The 14319-nt window shown below is 35.7% G+C and overlaps 1 protein-coding gene across 9 annotated transcripts in view; it reads right to left on the bottom strand.

Moving 5' to 3' along the window:
- Positions 1–14319, bottom strand: part of Ralyl (RALY RNA binding protein like) — a 683608-nt gene that overhangs the window by 136520 nt on the left and 532769 nt on the right. For all 9 annotated transcript variants that reach the window (XM_029537405.1, XM_021196091.2, XM_021196090.2 and 6 more), the window contains one exon: positions 6971–7046. In XM_029537405.1, coding sequence (XP_029393265.1) covers positions 6971–7046 — 76 coding nt within the window. The remainder of the gene's footprint in view (positions 1–6970; positions 7047–14319) is intronic.

Genomic DNA, 14319 nt, shown 5'->3' with positions numbered 1-14319 from the left:
CGATCCTTATAGAAGAGTTAGGGGAAGGAGTAAAGGAACTGAAAGGGATGGCAACCCCATAGGAAGACCAACTAACCTCGACCTGTGGGAGCTCCCAGAGACTGAGCTATCAACGAACGAGGTTCAAGAACCTGACACATATGTGGCAGAGGTCTGTCTTATTAGGCCTCAGTGGGAGAGACTGCACCTAATCCTGTAGAGATTTGATGCCATAAGGTGTAAGGTGGGGTATCTGAATAGGGCACCCTCTCAGAGTCAAAGGAGAGGGACCTGGGGGAAGAACTGCAAGGGGAAATGGAAAGGGGGCAGCATTTGGCAGGTAAATAAATAAAATAACTAATAAATAATAAAGAAAAACAACGGGTAAACCTTTAAGTGCACTATCAATAAAGTACATGTCTGAAATCTGTTCTGATACAAAAACATGACAAGAGTCCTAAAGGCATGTTCTAAATGTTCTAAAGAATCTTGGTGTGAGAGAATTTAGCCTCATGTACTCAGATGTATTTAATTTTAAGTCTAGACACATTTTGGGGGGTATTTTCTCTTATCAGTTATATTAACAATATGTTAGTAATCTGTAGGCCTTGGGGCATTAAAATAAGACCAATTTGAATGGAGCATCTACACAGACCTTCCAGCCTACCTCCCCCCCCAACCCCCCCCCCTTTTGTAAAAAAGAAGGTATGCCTGCCAATGCTGGGTTCCTGTCCACTTTAGGAGGAAGATAGGAAGTACTTATGTAGGGATGAGGAAAGGTACTTCCCTTCCAGCCACATGCTCCACACTGGAGGCAAAGAGGGATGCCTTTCAGGTGGAACCACCTCACTGAAAATGGGGAATGGAGAGAAGCTATCCCAGAGCTAAAGCTATACACAGAAGGAATTAAACTTCAGCAAGTGAGGGTGTATTGTCCTTGACACTATCAAAGGAGAAACAAACTAAGTATCACAATCAAAAGTTACATAATGAACTCAGTGAGCTGAGGAAGCCAGCGAGCTAGAGATGTCCAAGCCACATTTTCTCCATACATACTTTGTTCCAGCAATGAATTAGAGCTTAACTTCCATAATTTTAATTTCTATTGTCAATACCTAAGAAGGCATTCTGTGACTCCTGGGAGGTCACAGAATCTTTTTCTTAAGATATCCCAAAACCATTATGAAAGATAACAAAGTCCATGCCGATGAAATGAAAAATAAATCACCATGGGTATTTTACTGTAGTCACTTTGCTTAGACAAGCTCTGATTTGGATCATCAAAATAATGCTCCCCATGCTCATCACTTCCAGTACCAGTAAGGATGGCCTGAAAAAGATGATTCTGGTACCTAAAGGCTATCATTTTCCAATCCCAAGAAGGCCTAAAATTTCTTCATGGTATCTTGATTAGAAATGTCTTCTTGGATACAAAAGAACCTGTGTGATGCCCACAATATTTGAAAATGGTACTTAATTACCTCTTCAAAGTTAATGAGGTGAAACCTTTTGTGCGATCCATCTTACAAGGAGTGTTCTCTGTATGGCAGAAGGCTGCCACTACTTGATGAAAGACTGCATTTGTTTAGCTTTGATGAATATTCCTTTGTTCCTTGGTGTATTTGGTGTATTTGTTATTTTTACCCGAACCATAGTGAAAAGCCCTGTCTGCTTTATAAGCAGAAGCAAAAGAGTCAAATAATAATTGTCATTTACCAATTATTTAGCATTAATTGGAACTTAGCATGAGGGAAAACTTGCTTCCTAGGGGATAATCATAATTTCAGAGCACCATAGAAACTTGCAATGTACACAGAACATTTGAAGGAGCAATTTATTAAAAATTACAGTATTTTCCCTGAAGAATGGATGAGCTATTCATTGTTAGGACTAGGTCCAATATTTATGAAATATTCAGAAATGATTAATTATATTTCATTTACAAATGGACTCTAATGGGAGACTTTTTTATTTCAAGGGCCATTTTAATGAATTGCCTGTCTCTGTGAATTCATGTTCATAGAGAATTATTTATTTTTCTTCTCTTGTACAGATGTTACATCTGAGCTTTCCATGCCTATCATGTCTCTCCTGTTTCTTCTGTCTCATTCCTGTGATCATTCCCTTTTTGCCTACGCTAGAAAATTTGGGCCACTCACTCACTCACTCACAGCTCACTTCCAATCAGTTACATATTTAAATGATCTTTTGTTGCCTGCAGAATAAAAGTCTAATATTAATATGATGCATAGAGATATTTACAGGCTATATCAACAGAATGTTCGTTTCCTTCCAAATTAGCCATGCCAGCTCCCACTATGATGTACCCCTCTGCCTCCTCTCTGCTTCATCCTTTGCATGTTTTCTCTGCTCATTATGCCTTACTTTTGGATGAAGTCCCTACATGTATAGAAGCCAGCTCAAGCAGACACTTCTCCCTATAACTTCTGGAGATCCCACTTCCTTCTACTCAGAAATGAGATAGCATGCTCTCATTTGTCTTCCTCCTGAAGCACATGCAGGCATCTGGGACGTCTTCATCTATGTCTGCATCTAACTCGTATACAGTTCAATCAGATTACTTTTATTCTCATAATTTGTTTTTCTATCTACTGTGTATAGCATGTAAATTAAATATACAGTAGGTACACATGAAAGCCGTATGACTAAATTGAAAACTCCTCTGAAAATAAGATGTAAAGCAGCACTGTGTTGGTGGGTATTCAGTGCGGAAAGCAGAATGTGGCCAATGATAGTGACAAGGCAGATGTGGGGCTGGTGAAGAAGGTCCTACCATGGATCAAGCACAGGCCTGATGGAGCATCTTTATTGTGACACAACAGTTTAAAGCATACAGTAAATGAGAAATTTCCTTTAAATATACAGACAACACACTTTTACCCTGCTATGCTCTCTTTTTACTCTGCAGTTTTACATTTCTGTACCAGCAATCCTTTGACCCCTGTAAGCGTAGTAAATAAGTGCTCTGTAGCTGTAGTAAAGTGTGTGCATTAGTAGATGGATGGACAAGTAGAACTGTGATATTTCATGAAGTGTAAAGAAATAGACTCAAACCTTCCAACACTAGGACGTACAGATTGTGTCATTTCCAAGAGGGCATTGTCTCTTCTGAATGGGGGATGTAATATCACCTCAGCTACAGGATCTTTTATGAACAAGAAAATTACAGCTAGGACTCATGATACAAGTGTGTTATTCCAGCTAGCTGGAGGCTGAGGAAGGAGAATAATAAATTCAATGCCTACAATGTGTTGTGATGTGAGTTCAAGAGCAGCTAAGACAACAATTTAGAGTTGTTTCAAAATAAAATCAAATAACATAAAATAAACAACACTGAAATAATATAACTAAGTGGTACAACACGTGAAGGTCCTTGAGTGCACGGTTAATTTGGAAGAAAATAGAAAGGTAAGAAGGAAAGGTGCAAACCAGGCTGTTAGATAACATGGACCTTAGACCTTACCATTGCACAAGTCGATGCCAACTTTTTTGCTCTTACAATGTGTCTGATATGCAGTCTTTGTTCTTTCACCTGCTGGCATGGTATTCACAGGCAGAGACATGATTGATTACTGGTGTTGGTGACTCAAAACCCCTCATTTGTATAGTTTATTTTCGTTAAGGTACTAGCAGGTAAATGAATGTTAAAAACTGTGTTCTGATGACAAGGTCAAGAGTTATAGAAGCTGAAAAACAGAGTTCAGTTTCTAATCTTGGTACCTTTAATTAAAAAGAAATCTACTATTCTTTCCAAAACTTAAATTTCTTATTTATACAGTAAGACATATAATCTCACCCTGCTGGATTTGTGTGCTAAATCAGTGAATAATGACTGCAGAAACATTTTCTCTATAAAAATAAAGTAATATTAAATTTATGTAAGAATAAAACTATATTTAAGAAGGGGATCTTTCTCAGCTGCTCAGTCATTCCTTTTTGTTTTCTTTGTTACTATTTGTTAATTTGCATTTACCTCAACTTTAATTTTCTTTAACAGATAAAAATAGGACAAATGAATATTTTCCCACTGATGCAATTTATATACAGTACAGTATATTTAAATAAAACTTGTTTCCAATTCTTTTGCATTTTTAACTCAATTTAACTTGGTAGTATAAAAATTACAGAAAGGCATTAGTGTATTGTCATGAGCTTTCATCTCCATAAGAAAATCAAAAATCCCAGAACAGAGAAAATATGAAGACTAACAGTATTATATAGACACAAGTAACCCTGATGAGAGAGAAAAGCTTTGCCTGCTTGCTTTGTTAATAATTGAATACATTACTTTAAAGATTCTGTATTAGCATCAACTGTATTTGCATACATATAAAATGAAACTAACCATAAAATAATTTGGCAGTGCTTAGCTTTGCCTGAAACAAGGTGAAACAAACATCATTTGTTAGGGTAATAATTTAATCCCTGTGTATTTCTGTCACTGAAAAGTACTTTATGGTCAATATAAGAATTTATTCTTTTTGCTACCTGTTTTGTATAAAATATTTTAATTAGGTTGAATTCCTTTAGGTACCTATTTTCATATTGAAGACGTCGAAACATCCAAAAAAGATGATAAATAACATTTCATTTTTTTTCGCAATAGCTTGGAAATCTTTGGTGGTTACATACTGGATAGACTTAGGATCTTCAGTGTAAATAGGACATTCTAAGAAATCTGTTTGTATTCTTTATGTTTTAGTTTGGGGAAGGCAACTGGATGTCTGCTATTTTGCTCAGAGAATAAAGACAAGAGAACAGCATGGGCGCTTCTCATGAGCACCCTTTTACCACCCCTTATCAGAACACAACCCATCTGATCATACATTGCTGAAGTCTCTTTTAACCAAATGATATCAGTAAAGGAGGAAGGCTTGCTCAACACTTCTCTTAACTCTTTTGCTGTGGATATTCACTGAATGATGAAGCATATCTGGGATAGCACCAATAAATCGGATGATAGAGATCTCAATAGCCTGGAACAACTTGCTAACTCTAACTAAAGTGAATTTTACAGAGACAGGTGCAAAGTCAGCACCTAAAGTTAAAAAAGAAAAGTGCAAAAACACATGAAGTGGGACATATGGCTTAACTGCACAGTGTTTGTTTTCCCCCTAAAACTGGTTGTTAAAGAACAACAACAACATCCAACCACCCAAACAAGCAAACAAACAATAAACTTTGAATGTTCTATGAAATTACTTTTGTCTTCTTTCCTAGATCAACCACATTTTACACTTGTTAATAAGCATGTGTACAGAGAAATCAAGGTCTAAACTGTATCTACTTTGAAAATAGATATAGTCACTGATGAACTGATATAGAAATGAGATAAAAATAGAATGAAAAATTATAACTATCAACTTTAGGACACTATGGTGGTTTAAATGAAAATTGCTTCCAGAGACTCTTAGCGAGTGGCACTATTTGAACGAATTAGGAGGTGTATCCTTGTTGGAGTAGGTGTGATCTTGCTGGAGGAAATGTCTCACTGGAGGAGGGATTTAGAGTTTCAAATGTCCAGCCAGGACAAGTGTTTCTCTCTCTTTCTACTGACTACTGATCCAGATGTAGAACTCACAGCTATATCAGTCTAGCACCATGTCTGTCTGTTTGCCATCATGCTCCCCACATGATGATAATGAACTAAACCTCAGAACCTGTGAGCCAACCCCAATTAACTACTTTTCTTAATAAGAGCTGCTGTGGTCAGGGTGTCTCTTTCTACCTATAAAATCCCTAACTAAGATAGAAACTAAAGGAATTAGATCGTCTTAGTAGAAACAATAGTATAACAAAATAGGCTGAATTAATTTATAATCAGTTTAAAGATGGTATATGATATCTGCTGATATGGGGTTGATTGACTACTTGTATCATGATAAAAATTACTAAGAAGCCAGGCAGTGGTGGTGCATGCCTTTAATCCCAGCACTTGGAGGCAGAGGCAGGTGGATTTTTGAGTTCGAGGCCAGCCTGGTCTACAGAGTGAGTGCCAGGCAAGCACCAGAGCTATAAAGAGAAACCCTGTCTTGAAAAACAAAACAAAACAAAACAAAACAAAACAAAACAAAACAAAACAAAGCAAAACAAAACAAAACAAAACAAAACAAAATTACTAAGAAATATAAGCTCAAGTTCTTGACTTATCATATAGGACTGAAATAAAAACACGCCAAGTAGCATGGAGACAGCACTGTACATGGCATGTAGGCAATGGTCAACAGTGAAGATCGAAGATCATTCATGGTACTGACATCAGAACGCATGTTCTCTGGAAGAATAGCAAGCATCCTTCACCATTGAGCAATGTATGCAGCCTGATGGAATGATTATTGCTGCAGTTGAATAATGAACTACTCTTTCAAAAGCTCATGTGTTTAATCCTTTGTTTGTTCCTGGTGGTACTTTTGAGATGGGGTTGGGTCATGAGGATGTGGACATCATAAGTGCATAAATCTACTGAGTTTCTGAGTGGACCATTAGCATATTGTGTCTAATTAGACAAAGCAAGTCACTGGAGATGTGCCTCTATAGCTAAACTTCAGTGCCTTTGCTGTCACCTGTTTCCTGTATGTCACAAAATAGGCAGCTTTCTTCTTCTCTGACCTTTCTCAAAAGCAAACTATCTCATCATTAGCCCAGGAACAACACAGCCAATTGTGTACTAAAACATTCAAAGCATGGGATGAAATAAAGTATGTCTTATTTTAAGTTGTTTCTCTCAAATATTTTTGTTACAGCCAGAGAACAGGATTGGCAGGTATATATGTAAAAATATTAAGCATCTGTTATGCCTTCAAATGTGTGTGTGTATGTGTGTGTGTGTGTGTGTGTGTGTGTGTGTGTGTGCTTGACCACCAGAATTTAAGACTAAAGATTGTTGTTTTTAATTACTTAATTCCTTGTGTTAAAAATTGTCTCACAAAGTGGCAAATGTTTCATATATGGAATGGACGGTGTTTCTTACCTGTAAAGCGCAGACAGGGGCCTCTTACTTCCAGGCTTTGGTCTGTAGGGTTTGGGTTCCCCTGCCATGTTGATATCTGAAAATATAAAATAGCATTGTTTAAAGTGGCTATTGATAAACAATTTGGAAGGATTATATCTTGGATTTTTATTTCTTTATGCAAATCCCTTTACAATTTTATTTATCAATTGATTTATATTACGTGTCTAATGTGATGCTTTGTATGTGGTGCTGTACATTTTAGTCTGCATGCAAGCACATATACAGGAATATATTTGTGCACATATGTGAAAACACATGGTCTACATCTGGTGATTTCCCTTGATGGCTCCATTATATTTTGAGGCAGGCTCTTATACTGAACATGAAGCCCATCAGTTAAGCAAGGCTCTCCGGTTAATCTTATTACCTGTAAGAGTATTTTATTGAACACAATTTTCATGAACTGTGTCTCTACCTCCACAATCATGCTTGAATGATGCCTACCTCCTTAGTCATTTTATGTAGGTTCTATGGATTCAAGTTCATGTGTTCACATTTGTGTGGCAGCTAAGAATTGTCTTCATTCCTTCTTAAACAAATCTTTTATGCTTGTCACTCTGAAATGTCTGGAAACTCCTTTATATGAGACACCTTGTGAGAATCTTCATACATACTAAAAGGTTAGATTCTTGTGCTTTTGGATTTTATACCCTACTGGGAAAATGTAGACATAAGGAGTGGATTGCATATATATATTGTATTAGAATATGACTATTGTGGAAACAGTGTTGAAAAATGAAAAAAAGAATCAAGGTGTATGAAAACAAAGATAATGAGAAACTATCTGAGTTTTAGATTTTTAAGAGACTTCTCAGCAATCATAAATACTCAAATGGGATACAGCTTTGTTCCAAAAAGGAGTTATTAATGTATAGCATTATATTATCATAATGCTTACAATATTTATGAGAAGAAACAAAATAATTACATGAAATTATAATGAATGGTTCTCCTCAACAGTCACATCCTGATTTCATGAACTGGAAGCAAGATCAAAAGTCTGAGATATACAGGATTCCTGAAGATATGATAGTGTATGCATACAGGTGCCAACTGTGAGCTTAAAAGAAATGTTAACATTTTAAGAAATTAGAAAGTTGGGCTTTAGAGAATGTTTTCTGTAGCCCAAGTTGCCTTCACATTAATGGTATCTTACACCAGCCTCCCACATTTACTATATTGTATCTCTGTAATAGACTTTTTAACTAATAGTGGTGTAATAATTTCCTACTTAAAAGACTGATGATAAAATAGAATCCCTACTTTCCACTATGATAAAAATATTTTTAAAATATGAAAGGTAAAATATGTAAATTTTAAATGATCCACAAATGAGAATGTGTTGATTCGCTCAGAATATGGAATGCTGATCTCAAACCAGACATAAAAAATTCACTGGCCTTAAGATATAACCTTTACAAATTCTATTACATTAAGTTAGCATTCCTTTTTATGGAAATTCACATTAAGATAGCAAAAAAAAAGTCCTTGACAAAGAATTTGTGTCAATATATGAATATGTGTTTTCATCACAAAAAAAATGAGTTAAAACACCAAAAATAAACTTAGCAAAAACAAAAACTAGTAACTCCACTTTATAGAAGAAGTGATAAATTAATGTGGTGGTTTGAATATGATTGGTCCAAGGAGTGGCACTATTTGGAGGTGTGACCTTGTGGGAATAGGTGTGGCCTTGTTGGAGGAAATGTTTCATTGTGGTTGTGGGCTTTAAGATCCTCATCCTAGCTGCCTGGAAGCCAGTCTTCTATCTGCATTAGGATGAAGATTTAGAACTCTCAGCTCTTCCTGCACTATGTCTGTCTAAAAGCTGCCATGTTCCTGCCTTGATGATGATAGACTGAACCTCTGAACCTGTACAATAGCCCCAATTAAGTATTGTCTTTACAAGAGTTGCCTTGGCCATGGGGTTTGTTCACAGCAGTAAAGCATTAAGTAAGACAACAAACAAAGGAAAATTTCTCATTTTCATCAGTAACAGGAAATCTAATTTTGACCAATCTAAATATTGAGTTCACATTTTCTAGAAAGATGATATCAAGCATTGACTAGGTTTTGGAGCAAGTGGAATGCAATATACTATCTGTATAGGTATAAATTAATGATTCTACTTTGGAAATAATTTTCCAGTTTTAAATAAAGAATAATGTTTAAAATTAAATAATGTGAAAGGACTGTGCTCCTAAAGAAATTATTGCATATGTATAACAAATGACTGGAAAAATTGTGTTCATTGAGATACACTTAGATAAGATAAATATCTTATGCAAAGACATAATCTAGGTTAAAAATGAATAATGGAGAGAAAATTAGAGTTGCTGACAAAAACACGGCTCAGTTAAGGAGCCCTAAAATCATAGCAATGAACTGAAAATATCAATCTTTTGTTTAAATTAAGAGGCAAATTGAAGGACTACGTAGGGATAACTTTTATGTAATTACATAAATGAATAGAATTTAAAGGTTAAACAATTCAACGAAGGACTATCTTTTAAAGGGTATGTTTGGAATGAGATGAAGAATTTTGAGATCAAATCATAGAACATGACATACAAAACATAGATTAACACCACAGTATTATTCTTAGTAACAAATATCTTTTGTATTTTATGGTAGGTAGTGAATAATAAATAATTGAAAGGAAGAGGAGATAACAGTGTCAATATATATGTTGTTATATACCCACTTCAGAATCATGATGAACAGGTGGTTTTGACAAAGGCTGGGAGCTGGTGTAAGTCGATGATTGGACAGAACAATACATTTGGGGTGGATTATTGAGAATGAGAAAACCATTAGAAACTCCAGCTGAAACTTCAAATTTGATTACAATCCATGAGTCTTATATTATATGCAATATATTATATATCGTACTATATATATAGTACGATATATATATATATATATATATATATATATATATGACTTAGCCATAGCCAAAAATCAATCAAATAGGCAGTGACTCTTTTATGATTTAGAATTAGGTACAGTGAGTACTGAGGTTGTTTATACTTTTTCATATGTGGTATACCTGGAAAATTTATAAAGGGAGATTGTTACAATGGCAGAGGCTACTTGTCTGTGAAAATATAATAACATTCATTGTTTGTTTCTATTTTGGATATCATGATTCACAAAATGAAAATGTGAAATTATCCACATACATAAATAAAAACATGAGACAAGCCTGTCCATGAAAAATATTGTCAGTATCCTTATTTTTTTATAATGTGCTGTCAGTGATTGTAAAACTAGTTGACAACATGCTAAAACTAGAGAAAGCCTTTCATGACAGGCTGCTAAATTTTTACTTTCAGATTATTAGCTTCTCATAAAAGGTATTAAAACTGGACATGAGGTTCTCAGTGGTTGTGATATTTGCAGAGGTCTCATGTTTGATTCCTAGTGCTCACATGGATGCTCATACCCATCTGTAACTCCAGACTTTAGGGATATGATGTCTTCTGACTTCCATGGGCCTTAAGTAGACACATAATATGTATACAATATGCCTGAAATGCACCCATACACATAAGTTAATAAAATAATATCTTTAAATATTAAAAGAGCGAATATGAGTCTTTAATATCTTATTTCAGGCTGGTGCTAAGATGCAGAATTTTCCTACAAGCACATAAAATTTATTCTTAAATACACAAATGTGTGTGTTTCCAGTACCCTATTGACCCCCACAGAAAGTCTGGGTTTATTAGACAGAGAACAGCATCTCAGCTCATCATTATGAAGCAAAAGTCTTGGCAGAGAATGAACAATCCAGTCCACTTTTGAAATGATCTGTACAGATAAAAGCTTAAATGATATAAGTACAGCCAATCTTCGTGAGAGGCCAAATCTCACATTCTTATGTATCAAAAGCTACTGTCCTTAAAAGGCCATACAGAAGGGCAAATAGCATCTTGGTATTGTTGCAAAGACCTCCTGTTTGCCCTGGCAATGGGCAAGTTACACACAGGCAGGGTGACTGAAAGGCTAATTGAACTTCAATTTCTATTCATTGTGCTAAGCAAAGGAGTGTTGTGGATGGGCCTGGTGCTGTTCTTGTTAACCAACCCCTAATGAATAAAGGAGCCAAACACTGGGTGAGTAGGTTGGACTTCCAGGTTGGACAGAGGAAGAGAGGAAGCAGGAGAGATTCAGGTATTTTGGGGACAGGGACAGAGAGGGATAAGATGTAGCTGCTCGAGTTTCCTGGTATCATGGCAGATCCACAAGGATTTGCTACTAGAGGAATCAGATTTTAATAAGGCTTATAAGATTTACAAGGTTTTAGTTGTTGGGCCCAGAGATTGAGTTACTATTGTTTCTGAACTGAGCTTGTGTTGCCTTCACATGGCTCATCTGCGTTTAAGAGAGAAAAGTACAGCAGCAAAGCGTGGGTTTGACAGATATGCACCACAAAGGCTGTGGGGGATCTGAAACATGAGGTTGGCATGGTAGCAACCACCAGTGGGAACCTAGAGAGCTGGTTGGAGACTTTTGGGAGCTCTGGGCCAAAGAGTCTCCACGAGATAAAATCAGGTCAGCCATTGCCCACCAGTGCATGGCCAGCCAGGTGGACAGGGCAGGGGCAAAAGCATGGGAATGTGCTATTTCCTTCTTTTTAAAAATATTTCCAGCAACAAAGGACTTTGGAGTAAAAGGTCTAAACACAGAAAATATAAAAGGTCATTTGTTAGGCTCTTGAGTTAAAGTTTCTTCCTTCTATTATTTAGAACTGTTCCCAGCATGTCAGTCACCTTAACACCAAGACACTGTTATGTACAGAGTTCATGTTGTAGAGCCACACATTTGAGTCCAACATATACTTTTATTAAAAAGTAAAATCACACGAAATGTTTGTGTGAGTTTATGATTTTGTGTTAGACTGCATTTAGTATGAATACCTTTTGGATGGACTGAGTGTTAATTAATTATTAGCAAATTGTTTTGGCATATTCTTCAATTCCCAATTTATCATTCTAGTCATTGAGTATAAGTATAAAAATAATAATTACTGGGTGGTATAGCCTGATTTGTAGTTATCAAAATCATATTTTCTTGAAAAGTACTAGTAAGAGCAGGAAACATTTTGTGTGTGTGTGTGTGTGTGTGTGTGTGTGTGTGTGTGTGTGTGTGTGTATGAAGCCAGTGAGGGTGCATGTCACTCTTGTTGATATCATCTCTCTCCATCCCTCCCAGCCACAGAGAGAGAAGAATAAGATAGCTTGAGCTGTTTGTCCTCTTAGGAAATGGGAAGAGACAGCTCATGGTCATCTAGAAATGGGATGCCACTGGATTTCTCATACAATGAGTCTCTATAATCATTTACAAAGAGTCTAATCGAATAGATTTTAATGTTATTGATTTATTAGTTTTATTAGATGAAATTAACATGAAAACCTGATGAAGGGAATATATATTCTAAAATTATATTTATTAAGCCTGAGACAAAAATTTAAAATCTCTTGTTAGGAAAGTTACAACTATACCTTTTAATAATAAGTAAAAGGGTAAAGCATATTAACTATTGCCAAAATTTCAGTTGTTTATTTGAACTAAATAGGCAAAATCATGATTTCATGACAAACATTGAGGTAAAGTTGTAAAACTAAAGAGTCAATGGGCTGAAACTCATTTTCCTAGAGGCGAATGAGACAGATTTTATTTTGAAGTGTCTTTCTCAGAAGGAAAAATGAGATCAAGAAGATAGATTCATCTGAAAACACTTGGTAGAAAATTTCTATTACTTCTCCATTACTTCATGGGTCTGATATTGAGAGGATCCCAACACTGCACTAAATACATACATGCAACCGTCCGTTTGGAACCAATTTAAGTTCATGTACTCATTCCCATCACACTGACTACTGTTTGTGCTCTCCTACTTTGAATTTCTGAAGAGTTGTCACCGTGTCACCCATCTCTGTTCTTCAGTACTTGCAGTGTTTCCTTTGCCCAATGATTGCTCAGTGATTTTATTGCTCATGTAATGTATGCAAAGCTAGCCAGAAGACTTGGCTCTAGCCAGATTATATGAACACATTTGTTAAAGTGATACTGACTTGAATAGTGTTTTGATGATGCAATTACATATTATGGTCAATTTAAAATAGGATAGAAAAGTGTTACATTTTATATTTTCCTGGATAGCTACCTACACATTAACAAATAAAATACTGAAAAATGAAAGGAAATATATTCACTTACGTATAACTCAAATGTTCTAATGCATATGTAGGATCTCAAATATTTTTGAACAGCATTCTTGTTGACATTTGGTATAACACGCCTCTCTCAAAATCCTGATTTGTAAAATATCTTGACAAATTTAGATTTATTTATTTGCCAAGAACTCAATTTGAAACATCCTGATTTTAAAGGCTAACGTAATCTTTTACATTATGTATTATTTTGACTGCTGTAGTAAACTGACAACTTCTACCATACTTACAACTTTTTACATATCTAACTTTGATGTAGTAGACATGCCTCATATAAAAGGACATTCAAGTTGACAATAGTGTCTTTTTTTTTTTTTTTTTTTTTTGGTTTTTTGAGAAGGGGTTTTTTTGTGTAGCCCCGGCTGTCCTGGAACTCACTCTGTAGACTAGGCTGGCCTCGAACTCAGAAATCTGCCTGCCTCTGCCTCCCAAGTGCTGGGATTAAAGGCGTCTGCCACCACACCCGGCGACAATGGTGTCTTCTAAAGTAACAACAATGTTTTTCTTGGGAATTACTTAAAAAGACAATCTTTATTCTGTGAGTTATTTCCCCCTCTTTACCAGGTTTAAATAGATATCTAAATAATTCAGCTACGGCATAGAGACTGCCAAGAGTGGTCATTCAGAGTATTTTATTGTTCACATTTATAAGATTTAAGGACTCATTACCATTCAGTTAAATGAAAACTCGGGAGATAAAGAAAACAGTTTGTTATGTTTGACAAGAAAATGAATATAACCATATAGCACTCAAACATAAGCTTCATACTATTAAAAAGCCTTTCTTTTCAATCACTATTAGTTTTGATCCTGTAAACACTATAAACATAACAGAGCAGGAATGATTATCCTCCTTTCATACACATAGATACTTTAGATATTGAGATATCAATATCATCAGCTTTGCTTGCTACAGTCATCTCTATAACTGAGCACACCCCATGCTCAAAGCATTCAACTATCAGAAAAGGACACACGATGTCCCTGCAGAGATCAATGAGTATCGTAGGGACAGCCTTGAAAGGCACTGCACTAGACTTACTGAATTATCTTTTCCTTATTGCATTG

This window comes from Mus pahari, chromosome 4 (genome assembly GCF_900095145.1).
Source record: "Mus pahari chromosome 4, PAHARI_EIJ_v1.1, whole genome shotgun sequence".
Classification (NCBI taxonomy): domain Eukaryota; kingdom Metazoa; phylum Chordata; class Mammalia; order Rodentia; family Muridae; genus Mus; species Mus pahari.
The sequence above is the reverse complement of the archived record's forward strand: the minus strand, read 5'-3'. Positions and strand labels throughout refer to the sequence as shown.